The 15,426-nt window shown below is 50.1% G+C and overlaps 1 protein-coding gene across 1 annotated transcript; it reads left to right on the forward strand.

The window, feature by feature from the left end:
* Positions 1-2,252: 2,252 nt before the first annotated feature.
* Cacng1 (calcium voltage-gated channel auxiliary subunit gamma 1) lies at positions 2,253-15,162 on the forward strand. Its single transcript, XM_087909515.1, has 4 exons — positions 2,253-2,628; positions 12,498-12,572; positions 13,963-14,100; positions 14,518-15,162. The coding sequence occupies exons 1-4, from the start codon at positions 2,394-2,396 to the stop codon at positions 14,742-14,744; spliced, it is 675 nt and encodes a 224-aa protein (XP_087765641.1). The 5' UTR covers positions 2,253-2,393; the 3' UTR covers positions 14,745-15,162.
* Positions 15,163-15,426: the final 264 nt, after the last annotated feature.

Consider the following 15,426-nt stretch of genomic DNA (forward strand, 5'->3'; position numbering starts at 1 on the left):
CATTCTGTAGACCAGACTGGCCTTGAAATCATAGAGATCTGGCTGCCTCTGCCTCCCGAGTGCTAGGATTACAGGCGTGTGCCACCACCGCCGGCTGACAATGACTGTGTGTCTGAGTCTGTATGTCCCTATCGATAAAGTGGGAGTGACAGTTGTACCCACCCCGTGGATTAGTGCGAAGATGAACATGACAGCCTGCTTTTATTGTCTATGAAGGAATCGCTGACAGGAGTGACTGAGGGTAGAAGAATTTCTTTGGCTCACAGTTGAAAGATTACAGTCCAACATGGTGAGGATGCCTGGGCAGCCAGAGCTCAGTGCAGGCAATGGGAGCTTTGAGGCATGCATGACTTGTTACATCTCAATATATCAGAAAGCAGAGAACTCACCAGAAGCTCTCAAGAACCCTCTTCCAGTGACCCCCAGTCCCCAGTCATGCCTCCCACACTTGAATTCATAACACACCATGTTGTGGAATAATCCTGTACACTGTGAAGATGTGTTGCTCTCATTGTTAACAAAAAACTGATTGACTGATGGCTACGCAGGGTTTTCGTGGCAGAGAGAATGCTGGGAGGAAGAAGGATGGAGTTCGAGGAATCACCAGGAAACAAAGAGGGAACAAGACGTGTTGGAGGACAGGTAAAGCCATGAACCACTTAGCAATATATAGATTAATAGAAATTGGTTAATTTAAGCTATAAGAGCTAGCTAGTAATAAGCCTGAACTATCAGTCATGGATTTATAGTTAATATTGAGACTCCATGTCAGTTATTTGGGAATTGGAGGGCAGAAAAGTTCACCTGCAATACCAACCTGGGGCATGTCTCCAGGAGAGGGCCACGAAGTAACCACAATCACTTTTATCGGTAGGGTCAGCACTCTGTGGTTTCTACGTCTGAATGTTTCTCCATACCTGGTGAAAGCCTTCCTAAAACCATCATAAACCTGAGCCTGGGATTTTGAGGTGCAACACCCTGCCCAACTCAGGAGTTCTAGTTCCGGTCATGTGTCAGCCTCATGGTTTCACCCAAAAGGGCCGCCCCCTGCTGAGCTAGGACAGAGGAAGATGGCAGAACCTCAGGAGCTGAATTAGGAAATGCATGGCCCTTAGACAGAGGTCCCAAACTTTCCCAAGCTCCCCCACATACACTCTGTCTGTATCCAGCTTGTTTCCTGTGGTTCACCTATGAATCAACCTCCTACTGTTCGAAAGTGAAACGGCCTGGAGACATAAACCAGCTGGTGGAGTGTTTGCCTGGCATGCACAAAGCCTGGCTTGAGCGCCAACCACGGAAACTGGCATGGTGACACATGCCAGTAACCCCAGCCCTTGGGAGGCAGAGACAAAGAGAAGGAGAATTTCGAGGCCTCCTTGGCTACACAGTAAGTTTGAGGCTAGCCTAGGCTACATGAGACAGTGTCAAGAAAGAAAAGTGGTGTGGGGAGCATAATAGAAACTCTTTCCCTCCTGCCTCTGCTAAGGAACAAAACTGAAAACAGTGCAAAGACATGGCTTCGGTCTAGTTCATGGCCTCTTCACCCTCCAGGCTGTTCTGCATGCTGCGGACAGCTGGGTGCCAATGGCCAAGGACTGGTCAGCCCCAGCGGCTCCTCTGGTCCCAGCTTCAGGGGCCAATGATAGTAGAAAAAGAAGCAAACTTCTCAAGCTGGGCTCAGTTGAAAGTGGCTGCGGGAGGACGGGGTAGGACTTGCCACTAAAGTGCTTGCTTGGAGGGTGAACTCTGTGGGAGTTTCTTCTGGTGCCCTCCAGACAGTTTCCTGTGTTCCTCACGACTACTGGTGTTGGTGGCTGCCTTGGCAGTGTGAGACAGTAAAGTTGTGAGGCCAGTGACCCATGGGGGCCCCTGCCCTTATATGGCAATGCCGTATGGTCCTAAGCACCCACACACACATCTAGTGAACCTGTTTCCCACTGCCTCACGCACACGCGCGCGCGCGCGTGCGCACACACACACACACACACACACACACACACACACACACACACCACACACCAAGTCTGCTCTGTAGACCTCTCAAGCCACTATCTAGTGCTTTCTCTCTCCCTCACCGGGGAGGGGGGGTATTTCTAGCCCCCAGATGAGAGAAAAGCCCTGAAACCTGAGCAGAAGGTATCCTCAGTGACACGCCTAGAGGCAAGCATTAATAGAAGCCTCCCTCAGGCCGATGACACGCCTGGGCAGCTGCTCCAAATGCCCAGTGTCTCTCAGTCCCAAAGCCAGCCCACTCTGGCTCAGCCAGGCACACTAAACTTAGCTTCCACTCCCCAACTCCATAGCCGCTGCCACCGGCTAGCCGGCTGTCTGTCACCTACCCCTGGGAGACACTGCTGCCCCCTGCCCAGAGCCCCCACACCTCAGCCAGCGTCATGTCACAGACCAGAACCCTGAAGGTACGTGTGACCCTCTTCTTCATCCTGGTGGGAGGAGTGCTGGCCATGGTGGCTGTGGTGACTGACCACTGGGCCTTGCTGAGCCCACACCTGGAGCACCATAACGAAACTTGCGAGGCGGCCCACTTCGGCCTCTGGAGGATCTGCACCACGCGCGTCGCTGTGCGTGACAAAGAAGACAAAAATTGTGACCGCATCACGCTGTCGGGAGGTAAGTTCCCCCGTTCTCTCTCCCTCTGTCCATTTCTTGTCCTTCCAAGACCCCAAGTTGCCTCTGGGAACAGAATTGTTGCCAGTCCTTCCTGCAGGGGAACAGATGGGCGCGATCGGGGGTAGTTTTTACTGCTAGAACCAAGGTGGAAGATGACGGTGTTTGTCTCCAGGTCCATCTTGAGAGGCCTGGGCTCTTGATCCAGTGCAGGTTGCTAGAGTTAAGAGAGTCCTGAAACTGCTGGTCTACCAGACCCGGGACTTCTGGCTCCAGCAGCAGATGTTCAGGGTTGATACTCAGAGGCATCTCAGCTCCATACTCTCCCTGTACAGACAAGCTGGTGACCCTAACACCTCAGGCTGGAAGGAACGTGTGGGGCAGGCTGGCTCCTTCCTCAGCCTCTAAGCAAAAATATAGATACGACTACCACCTAGTCTGTCAGGTCCTGCAAAAAGGATGCACCAGGGTCCTTCTTCTTAAGTACTGAGAACTTCACGTGGCTAAGGGCAGAGCATGAAATTAAGCAGGGGGTGCATGGGGGTCAGGGTACTGGGGGAGGCGGCTGCGTGGCTGTGAAGCAGATGTGGTGTGGATGCCTTCTTAGGGCCTGTGGTCCTACTCCGGGTTCTCCCTTGGTTCCCATCACTCAGATCTTCAGGGTTCCCTTCCATGGTGATTGAACGCGATTCTTCCATTCCCTACCCACACCTTGCAAGTTCCTGGCCTGGGAGCTCGGGCATTGGTGTGATGTGTCTCTATCTTGTCAGCGTAGAGTCCCTGGGATTTGAAGCAAGCAGACAATACATGAAAGAACATGCCAGATAGAAAAGAGACCCAGGCTGTAGCCATCATTGCCCTTTGCCTATTAGCCATTACACCGTTACCCATTAAAAGACTTTTTCTTGTTGACATAGCATCTTGAGCTAGCTGTCTAGTCGGTTTATGGAATGCTGGGGATGGAACCCAGGGCTCTACCATCTGAGCTACGCCCTTAGCCCTGTGAAGGGCTCGTCAGACAGGACAAGGCCTATCTCAGCCCCTGCTTCGCCTGTCCGAAACAGTAGGATCACTTCTATAGAGTGACTAGACACTCACAGTGTCTCCAAGGCCTCCATGGGCCACAGCAGGTGTGGCTCTCATCCTGATGCTCAGAATGACTCCTTTCATGCCCTGCCTCACGCTTGCCCCTCGAGTGGTCAGTCCTAGGTCTCAAAGCCTTAGCAGTCTACATGTGGAGTGAAGAGTTTACCCTCCTTCTCTTCTCCTCCCTCTTCCTTAGCTCTTGCTTCGGGGAAAACCCCAGGCAGGTGTCACTCATCACTGCTGGGGAATCAGAGATTTGTAACCACTCAGCTGTCTTAGAAACACAGAGTCTTGGGGTGGGGGGCCTGATGGACACGAACATGTGCTTGGAGGCTCTCTATCCCATAGCCTGATGCCCACACGCCTTGGCTACTCTACACACTCGTAAACAGGTGTATCCTCCGCCAACTCCCTGGGCAGGGCAGGGCAGGGCAGGGCACAGCAGGGCAGGGCGGGGTGGGGCAGGGCGAGGCAGCTTCTCCAGGGATCGTGCGTGTGGAGGGACACTGTGGCTCTGTTCACCTGTCCTTAGAGTCTGTGCCTTTTAAAGTCAGAGCAGATGAGCCACGTCTGTGCAGAGACAAGCTGATGAGAACACCAGCCTCAGGGGACCAACAGGCAAGGCCTGGCCCGGGGCCTAAGCGGAGTCTGTTTGTCTGCCTTCTCGCCCATCAGCTGTGAATCATACTACCCACACTTGTGACACAGAACCTGACCTCCCCCAGCTGTCTTCTCAATCCTGCTCTTGCATTCAATCGGACATCATTTTCCTTCCCCTCCACCTTTTCTGGGCTCCCCAGGAACTGTCTTTTCTGAAAGAGGGTTCACACAGAGCCCTCTCATCTATCAGCAACTATAAACAAGGCATAGCCATGTAGGGAGCTGTGTGAGTATTAACTCTGGGCGATATGAGAAAGAAAATGGCTGAGGGAGAAATAACTCCTCCCCAGCTGCGTCTTCGCCCTCGGTGATAGCAATGGCGATGCTGGGAATGGGAGGAAGATTCTTTATTTTTCAGAACTCTGGAAATTAACCTAAATCTCACAACAACCTGGCAAACGCTTATTCAAGAAAAGCAGGAGACTTGAGAGAAATAGCTAATGTTTTGTTTGTTTGGTTAGTTAGTTGGTTTCTTTCAAGACAGGGTTTCTCTGTGTAGTGATGGCTGTCCTGAAACTTGTTCTGTAGACCAGGCTGGCCTCCAACTCACAGAGATCCGCCTGCCTCTGCTTCCTGAGTGCACCACCCCTGCCATGGAAACAAGTGAGTTTTAGGGTGCTTTCATTTCCTCCCTTCTATTGTGTGCCTGGAAGCTATTCCCTCAGTAAAACAAAGAGCCTAGAACCTGTCTGGCTGACAGTAGAGGAGACAGAATAGGGTTGGACCCTTGCAGAGTCCCTCTCCTGTCGTTTTCTGCCTTTTTTGTCATTTTGCAAAAGACCTCCATTGCAAAGCTGGGACTAGGGGATGAATGGGCTCCTTGCATGTTAGGACATCTCTGTTGACTGACGGTCAACCCAATAGAGCAGAGGTTTCATGCTCAAGAATATAGACATCACAAACTACCTCAAACACAGCAACGGGAACAAGCCTCGGGAAGGAGCGCCAGGCTTCCCAAGTTGTCACGTTGTGTATATATTTTAAAACTACCAGCCATTAAGAAGGGTGTGGTGCACACCCCTTTGACCCCCACACTGGAGAGGCAGAGGCAGGTGGATATCTGTGTCTTTCAGGCCAGCCTGATCTTCATAGGGAGTTTAAGACCAGTCAAGGCTGTGTAGTGAGACCCTGTCTCAAAAGCAAACAAGCAAAAACAAAACAGAAAACAAACTCTGCGGAGTACCAAGGTGACGTGGATAAGATATGAAGATAATAAGCGAAGAGGAAATCCACAAACTAGAATGAGCCTTTTGGATGTCTAGATGTGGACAAAGACTGTCTTACATTTATTTGCTTGCTGGTTTGTTTCTGGAGGCAGGTCAGAGGACGACTCAGGGAAGTCCCTTCTCTCCTTCCACCACGTGGGCTCTGGAGACCGCACACAAATCATCAGGATGCTGGCCAGTGCCTGCTAAGACAGCTCACCAGCCCCAGACAGACAAAGACTAAGTCAGCAGTTTCATATATGTTCTGAGAACTGAAAGAAACCATATCTAAAGAATGACAAAGAAGGATGCCCTCATGAAATAGATACCAATCAAGAGGCAGAAATTAGTTTTCAAACATCAAATAGAAACCCTTTTGAGAAGGACAATAATTAAAGTAGAAAGTTCACTAGAGGGACTCAAAGCCCGGCCTGAGCAAGCAAATGAAAAATTCTATGAACTTTAAAAAAGGTTCATTAAGATTCTCCAGGCAGAGTAACAGGAAGGGGGAAAGGGGCAATGGCTCAGACACATATGAGGCACCATCATATACGTCATAGGAGTCTCCGGAAGAACAGAGTGGAAAAGGAGGAACAACTGTTTGGGAAAGATAATGGCTAAAAGCTTCCCACGCTGGATGGGAAACATGAACCTACAAATCCATGAAGTTAATAAATTCCAGGTAGTATAAACTTGAAGAAATCCAGACCTACATACATCATATCCAATCTGGTGAAAGATACAGAGAATGCTAAAAACAGAAAGACATGGTTGTGATGGTTTATTTGTCAACTTGACACAATTTAGAATTACCTGAGAGAGAGTCTCAAGGAGAAATCATCTATACTAGGATGGTGTGTGACTTGCCTATGAAATGTACATTACTTTATTGCTCTCTGTTCTTGACTATGGATGTAAGGAGCTGTTTCAAATTCCTGCTTTTCCAACTTCCCTACTATGACCTGGAACTCTGAGCCGACTCAATTTTCCCAGCAACAGAAAAAGGAAACTAAGATGAGGAACTGTCTCAGGTTGGTTCTCTATTGCTATGACAAAACACTAACCAAGGACAACTCTGGGAGGAAAGGGTTTATTTCAGCGTCCAGTTACGGTCTCTCATGGAGAGAAGCCAGGACAGGCACCCTAGTCAGCAACACAGAAGCAGAAAGTGAGCAGAGGCCACAGAGAAGGATGCTGCCCTCTGGCTTGCTCTCCATGGCTTGCTCGGCTTGCTTTCCTTACACCCCAGGACCGCATGCCCAGGGCAGTACTACCCACGGTAGACTGTGCCCTGCCACATCCAACATTAACCAAATTCTCCTGGATTCAGAGAGTTGGTTCTGTGCTTAAGAGCTCTTACTGCTCTGGCAGTTAACCCAGATTTGGGTCCCAACATTCACATGGTGGCTCACGACTGTCTTTCACTCTAGTTCTAGAGACCCTGGTGCTCTCTCCTGGCCTCTTCTGGCAATATACGCACCTGGTGCACATATATACACTTGCGCACACATCCATACACATAAAATAAGTATTTTGGAAGAAGATACTTTACAGGCGTGCTCACAGGTCAATCTAATGGAGGCATTTTCTCAGTTGAGAGTTCCCCTTCCTAGGTGGCCCTAGCTTGTGTCAAGTTAGGAAAAACTGACCAGCACAACCAATTATTACACCCAAGAGATTCCTTTTATTATTATTATTTTATGTGCATTGGTGTTTTGCCTGCATGAATGTCTGTGTGAGGGTGTCAGGTCTTGAAGTTACCGGCAGTTGCGAACTGCCATACGGGTTCTGGGAATCGAATCTGGATCTTTTGGAAGAGCGGCCAGTGCTCTTAACCACTGAGTCATCTCTCCAACCCCTCATGAGTTTCTTAATAAGATAAACAGATTATTTTTCCCAGACACCACAGAAGCCTGGAAATCATAGGAGGCCATACATATGCAGCTGTATACCATATATCAATATTTTGGTCAACGATGGAGCATATGAAAAAGAATGGCCTTGTGGGATTATATCACACGGTGATGTCATAGTTAACCTAGTTGGTGTTTGTACACTTCATAACATTTATACAATGACAAGGTTGCCAAAGCAACACACAATTACATGAGCTCATCTAATCTCACAGAAACTTCCAGGAGACCTGTCCATTCATCTTCACTCCGTATCACAGATGAGAAAAATGAAGCTCAGAGGACACGGATAATTTGAGTGTGGCTATGTGATTAACGAGCAGGAATTTGTCCCTAGACTATTACCTGTTATGTCCACTTTCTTAGTTACTGTATCATAGAGGTTTTTGTTCTACAAATGGTTTCCATTTGACAAGGAGGAACTCTAAAGGTAGCATGGCCTTCCCCAGGCCTAACAAGGAGAGGTTCAACACCCAAATCTTAATCCCTAGCTCCCTTGCTCTCCAGAATCATCCCATAACATCCTATGTACATACACAGCCCCTAAAACCTTCTGATTCAAGAGGCCACAAGGAGTCCCACATAGGATAGGACATGATCAGAGACAGCCAGACCGAGAGCTGATACAAGGCAGTTTCACTAGAACCCTTTCTGCCATGATGTGTTGGAGGTTCCTCACAGGATGGGCAGGACAGGATGCCTTGTGTGTGTTTTCCACTATCCACAAAGAGCCGGAGAAATTCTGTTCTGTATGAGATCAGCACCAAAGCTTGGTTCCAATGCCTCCCGAGCAAGAGGAAGGGCTTCCCCAGTTTCCAGGGGAGACCATGGATCAGCTGGGAAGCCCCAGGAGAACCATTCCCTGCCCTTGTTTCTTTCAAGTTCTGCCTCTCTAGGGTAGCCCCGGCAGCCCATTTCTATACACGCACATCTCTCCTCAGTGCAAGGATTATGGTTGTAAGAAAAGCATGACATCACTGATGTTGGGGATCTTCAGGGCTCCCTCTCCTACCCACAGGCTGAGGCTGCCTCTCCTATCCACAGAACTCACACCGAGGCTCCCTCCCCTACCGACGTGAACTTGTGTTAGGGGTGCGTGAAGCTTTAACTAGGCTCTCCCATGGAAGAACAGCACTCTGGGTTCCTCTGTACTCATCTTGGGAATTCTCCCGTGCTGACCGGAAGAGCATACATCTTTATAAGCTTACTCAAAGCAACATGGGCACCATATATGAGACTGTCTCCCTGCTCCGAGCCACTAGTTTCTGGGGTTTTACACATAAATTATTTCTAATACAATAAATCTGCACTACCAAGTGCTCGCTACCTTAGTGATAGTCTTAGTGATAACTCAGAGCTCTCCCCTGCTAAAGGTCACCTTGGGGTTTCATGTGCCTGCCCCTTTGGTTCTTTGAAATTGCCACCCTAGATTCTGCACAGCTGGTGACTGGACCATACTATAGTAGCCTACCACCCTGCCCAAGTTCCCAGGCAAGCCTGAACTGAGCTCCTTATTTTTCTGTTTTGTTTTGTTTGTTGAGACAGGGTTTCATCATGTAGCCTTGGCTGGCATGAAACTCACAATGTAGACGAGGCTGGCCAGGATCTCACAGAGATCTGCCTGTCTCTGCCTGCCCAGGTGCCAAGACTAAAAGTGTGTGTCATCGCACCTGGCTATGCATATTTTTAAGAAATAGCCCAGTTCACATTTTTACACCACTGAGTTTTGTAGAAAAAGAAATCTCAGAATCATTATAAGCCAGTTTCAGAGACAAAAGAGATGACAGTGACCTCAGACCCTAATCACAGTCCTGGATCCTCTTGGAACTGGACCTCTGTTTACTTGGTCTAAATCAGTGTCTGTGTCTGCACAGTGAGGGGACAGGGCTCATCAAGGCAGAGTGTGAGCCCCCAAACCTATACTAGGCTGTTATACCTGGTATTGGAGACAAGAAATGACATCGGAGAGGCAGAAGCAGGAGGGTTCGGAATCTGTATTGTACACAGGACTGTCCCTATCACCCTACCTGTGACCAAATGGCCCACTTAGGGCCTGCTTCAGATGGTGTGTGTGTGTGTGTGTGTGTGTGTGTGTGTGTGTGTGTGTGTAATACACAGATGTATGTGCAAGTTCACGTGAAAGACAAAGGGCTACACACAGTGTCTCCATTATTCTCCACATTATTGTTTGAGCCAGGGTCTCTCACTGAGCCTGGGAGCTCACTGATTTAGCTAGGCTGGCTGTCTGACAGCCCTGGGAATCCACTTGTCTCTGACTCCCCAGTTTGGTGTCACAAGGGCAGGTCACCAACTGCACCACTACCCCAGCCCTGAAGGTGCTGAGGATGGGACTCAGGTCTTCATGCGCAAGCACTTTGTTCACTGAGCCATCTGGTTTAGACTCTTTTAATGCTGAGTTTCCCAAACACTACCATCCATCAATGGGGCAAAGGTGTGAAAACCTAAGTCACGTGAGGCATGCCCATCTGTGGGCCCCTGTGCTGTCCTCTAAAGGTGCTGGCTTGATTGGTTCTGAATGAGAACGATGTCTGGTGTGGCTGCTCCATCTTTGGAGCCCTCAGGGACTCTGAAGGGATTTGTGTTCTCTCTCAGACAGCCCTCTGGGTTTGGATACCTTTCTCTCAGGTTGAAAGCCAAGTATGCGGGTCTTCTTCGTGTGCCAAGTTCAAGACAGAAGACAGGTCAACCTGTCTGTCCTCTGGTGCGAAGTTGAGGATATTGGGGAAAAACTGAGGTTTTCAGTAGTCCTAATGTTCCCATCCCATCACCCCCATGTGAAGGTGTTGAATGGAGGCGGAGACATTAGGTATGCTACCCAAGGGAAAGAGTTGCCCCAGGGACACTTGCCTCGTCCCCAAGGCATGCAGCCTATTCCAGTGCACCTTGATTCAGACTTCCATCCTGATATCCAGAATGTCTGTCTGTACATCACTGTCCACCCTGAGTGGAGCCCGGCATTTATCTGACGGCAACTGACTTCCCAACATGCCATGCAAGAGCCGCCTCTGTAACCCAGAAGGGTCAACCATCCGTGGTCACCAGACTCTCCAGGCTGCCTGTACCTCCCAGTCCTCATACTGAAGGCTCTTAACTCACAGGCAGAGAGTAGCTGGGAAAGCAGCTGACCATGAAATGCACTTGAATTCAGTTGATTCTTCTTGGAGGGTTTTCAATGGCAACCGAAATTGGCCCTTAGAGAACGAAACAGAAAATGTCCCTTTGTCCGGAGGGAGACCCAGGGAGACGTGTCACATAGCGTGAGCTGTTTTGAGGCAGTGATTCAAGAGCATCCACAGCTACTGATCTCATGAATATAAGAGGGTTGCATTATGCTTTAAAATAGCCACGGACGCTGTGAGAAAAAAAGCGCAGTGTTGAGTCTGACATCACCGCTGGTCTTCAGACACCCCAGGTAGCTCGGCTCAAAAGAAAAGGGATTTAAATATAGAAGCTTGGGGGAAAGGCAGCTTGCTGCCAGGAACAGTCACTGCTGCTAGGCCAGACCCCATCTCCAGGCGTCCTGGTCCTGGACCTTGGGAGAGGCAGCAACTGAACTTCGGAGGCATAGAGAGGGACAGGGCTAAGTCGCAGTAAAATGATGTAGCCAGACAGAAGAAAGCCTTCATCCCGTTAAAGCCATGATGGTGGCAGCCTCCAGGTTCATATCTAAAAGAAGCTGGACCAGTCTTTAGGAATGAGCTTTTCCACTGTGGCCTAGAAGGGAAGCTGTGAATCCACACTCAATGCCATTGAAACTAAAAGCAGGGCTGTTTTTTACACTAAGGGAGACAGAAACACAAGAAAAAGACATCAAGGCGGGGCCTCACATAAATAAAAAATAAAAAAAAAACAACCTATATATAAGATCCCCGTGACTGTATTTACGCTACGCCCCTCCCCTGCTGCCCTTAGCAGCTAGGTCTCAAGTCTAACTGTCCACATGGCTTCATGACAGTGCTCAGTGGCCAGAAGCTTGCTAGGGGATGTTTTGTCTGGGGTCCGCATGACTCAGGTCATGAGGGTCTGAAGAAGGGACAGGCAGAAGAGCCCTCTTCAGGACAGAGCTGGGGTGGTCAACCAGGATGAGCATCCGAATCTTCTGGAAAGAACTCTCTCTTTCCCTCCCTCCCCACCTCTCTCTTTCCCCCCACCCCGTGTGTGTACATTGTGGGGTTCACACACACTTGTATGGATATGTGCTTGTGGAGGCCAGGTGTTGACCTCTAGTATCCTCCTCAATCGCTCTCCGCCTTGCTGTTGGAGATAAGGTCGCTCACTGGACTGGAACTCACCGATGGGCTGGACTGCTTGTCAGTGAGTTCTAGGGATCCGCTCCCCAGCACTGGGGCTACAGACACACATCCCCTTACCTAGCTTTTTACATGATTGCTGGGAATCCTCATGCTTGTGTGGCATGTCGAACCATCTCCCTAGCCCCTGGAAATCTTTTGAAAGACACTGCTCCCCAGGTCCCACTGCGAATGGAGGATAAAGGTCTGCTTCTGGCTTACTCCAAGGTCCCTCGGCATCACCACTATTAATTAACGTTTCACACTGGATAATTCCATGCTGTGGCAGGCTTTCTTGCGAAATGTGGGGTTTTAGTACAATCCCTGGCCTCTAGGCATTGCCCAGGGACCCTAGGAGAGGGAACCACATGCCAAGATTATCGACTGGTTATTTGCTAAGCGTGTATGGCCCCTACTTCAGGAACAATAGGAGCCTGGGTCTCAGTTACCCCAACTGCCTAATTGGCTCAGGGCTTACGGGCTGTTTGTCCCGAGAATCCATCATCCTTTACTTCCTAATGCTGTCCCAGAATCCTTTGCCATCCTTTATCTGCTGAAATGGCTTGCTAAAGGTCAGGGAAATGTTTGGCCCAGATTCAGAATGGGGGGGGGAAGATAGGCAGTCATAGGCCCCTGCATGGCCTGTGGGGAGACACCTACCCTTTCTACCAGCTCACAGACTGTCTCCTCCTTCACAGACAAGAACTGCTCCTACTTCAGGCATTTCAACCCAGGAGAGAGCTCAGAGATCTTTGAATTCACCACTCAGAAAGGTGAGGCCCTGGAAGGCAGGGGCGGCGGAAGCCACTTCCATCACCAGCTGCTGGGTTAGGAGTCACTTGGCAGAGACGTGCTGACTCCCGCTAGGGATAGAAAGCAGCTGGAGGCTGATGCCCTGTCGCCTCCTCGCACACACAAGCAGTTCTGGGTCCAGGTATCAGCACACACATGTTGGTGCAGACTTGCTGGCAGGCTGTGAGCTGCAGCAGGAACATGTTCCATCCCGTGGAGCCAGAGGAAGAAGGAAGTGGTACAGCTCACAGTGCTGGAGCAGGACCATGGGGTGGGTGGGTGAGAGTCTCTGTGGCGACAGTTGGTAGTCCTGCCCTCCTTTACTAACAGGCCCCCTGAGCTGAGGACACGTGTTGTTCTGCCCTTCACCAACAGAACTCAGAGACCACATCAGCAGGAAGAGCCTGGGCTGTGTGGGAGCAGGTGGCCACACAGAGTACAAGAGCTGACACAGACACATTCACACACATGCTAGTAGACCCTCACATGTAGTCACGTGCACACACCAACAGGTCCTCAGGCACAAGGCACACATACACACTGACAGCCTTAATGCAGGAACATGCATGCATGCACACATACATGCACATACCAACAGAGCCTCATGCATGGAGCATGCATACACACTGAGAGCCTTAATGCAGGGATCACTCATGCATGCATGTACCTACCAACAGAGCCTCATGCATGGAGCATGCATACACACTGAGAGCCTTAATGCAGGGAACAATCATGCATGCACGCACACCCAGACAGATCCTCATATGTGTGGTATTTATAAGTGCTGACAGCCTCAGGAGAAAAGCACACACATGTGCATCCACATATGCCAATAGATAGTCTCTCTCTCTCTCTCTCTCTCTCTCTCTCTCTCTCTCTCTCTCTCTCTCTCTCACACACACACACACACACACACTTCTTACACGGGCACATACTCTGATGAATTCTTAGGCAACCCACTCACATCCTCCTCACACACACTCCCATGCTAGGTAACACCCACACGCTGTCAATCTCCCAGAGTCCCACTGTCAATCTAAGACAGACCACCTACAGCTCAGTGCCTCTTTCCGCCTGTCACTCAGGAAGGCTTGGCTCTAGGAACATCTCCGACACAGGGTGTCCTGCCCCCTTTGGAGACCTTTGCCTCAGGGAACCTTGCAGTTTCGCACCCTGGAAAGACACAGGTGACTCCATCCTGTTGGCAGCTGGCCTCGCTCTTCCACAGCACCAGACTTGGAAGGAGTAAGAAAGCGGGGTGGGCCTCAGTCAGGTGTGAAATGAGAATGCTGGCTGTGGGAGCTCACTAAACCCCTGACAGGATGAAGTGCCCGGAAAGGCTCTGCTTCTGAGGCTCCCTTTGCTTTGCAGAGTACAGCATCTCAGCAGCGGCCATCGCCATCTTCAGCCTCGGCTTCATCATCGTGGGCTCCATCTGCGCATTCCTATCCTTTGGGAATAAGCGTGATTATCTGCTGAGGCCAGCATCCATGTTCTATGCCTTTGCAGGTAGAGTGGGGTCCTGTGGTGCCTGGGTGGGAGGGGGATTCCTTAGGGTTCCCCATCCCATGCTCAGGCTCAACACGGGAACAAACTCAGAACCCCGGTGACCCCAGGAAGGATGCGAGGGAGAAAGCTTGCTTTGTTCCTCCCCCCCCCCACCATGGCACTACGCTTAGGAGAAACACTGAGGAACCTCTCCAGAAAGCAACTAACCAAGAAGGAAGGAAATGTGGCCAGTCTCTGGCTAATCACCTGCAGGATGTAGGAAGTGCATTGTGGGAAGTGGCAGACATGGATCATTTTTGCAGATTCCCAGTTAGAACTATCTAGAAGCATTTTCCTCTCAGGGAACAGAGGTTGGGGGAGGACTGTGGTGGCAGCAGGAGCACCATCAGTCACTGAGACTCCTGGCTTTGTCCCCAGGGCTTTGCCTTATTGTCTCTGTGGAGGTCATGAGGCAATCGGTGAAGCGCATGATTGACAGTGAGGACACCGTCTGGATCGAGTACTACTACTCATGGTCCTTCGCCTGCGCCTGCGCTGCCTTCACCCTGCTCTTCCTGGGCGGGCTGTTCCTCCTGCTCTTCTCCCTGCCTCGGATGCCCCAGAACCCCTGGGAGTCCTGCATGGATGCTGAGCCAGAACACTAGCTTTGGGAAGATCAAGCCCAGATCGGAGTCTTCCGGAGGCGAGGAAGGAGTTTTACATCTGTCCTGATCTCTTGTCTGTCATGCTCTGTGCCTCTTCCTCTGAGTTCCTCTGCACAGGGACATGAACCGAGACCTGCCCAGCATCAGAGGAAGCAGGCAGGTGTTTGAAGGGGCTCTCTCTTACGCCTGCCCCAGTTCAGGCTTGCCTACCATGCCTGTTGTCTTTGAAGAACTGGTCTGGTCTTCTTTAGAAACCTTCCAAGGACAGCCTGTACTCATTCACCAGTTCTGAGCTTCGCCAGTGCCAGCTCCTCCCCCACTCTCTTCTACCATGATATAAAAACCTCTTCCGTGACCTGAACATCCCTCCTTGGCTTCCAAGATCCCCAACAGACATTTTTAACTGGATAGAATCTGTGGTTTGAAATAAAAGATCTCAGAAAAAAACTTCCCTTTTTCTCTTCTGCCTTGCATATCAATTGCTGAGACTCCTGACCATAGGCCTGGCACCCTAAACCCTGGAGAAGAAAAGGCAGGGCTATCCCTCTGTGGCAGCGGTTCTCACCCTGTGTGGTCACAACCCGTTTGGGTGTCGCATATCAGATAACCTGAATATCAGATATTTACATTATGATTCCTAACAGCAGCAAAATTACACTTATGGAGCAGCAACAAATACAAT

This window comes from Myodes glareolus, chromosome 9, assembly GCF_982192425.1.
Source record: "Myodes glareolus chromosome 9, mMyoGla1.1, whole genome shotgun sequence".
NCBI classification, from domain to species: Eukaryota; Metazoa; Chordata; class Mammalia; order Rodentia; family Cricetidae; genus Myodes; species Myodes glareolus.

What these genes read in the sequence shown, in the direction of transcription:
- Cacng1 (XM_087909515.1), top strand. Translation starts at nt 2,394, where the DNA reads ATGTCACAGACCAGAACCCTGAAGGTACGTGTGACCCTCTTCTTCATC. An exon ending in CCGCATCACGCTGTCGGGAG is followed by an intron (nt 2,629 to 12,497) that starts GTAAGTTCCCCC and finishes CCTCCTTCACAG; the next exon opens with ACAAGAACTGCTCCTACTTC. An exon ending in CATGTTCTATGCCTTTGCAG is followed by an intron (nt 14,101 to 14,517) that starts GTAGAGTGGGGT and finishes CTTTGTCCCCAG; the next exon opens with GGCTTTGCCTTATTGTCTCT.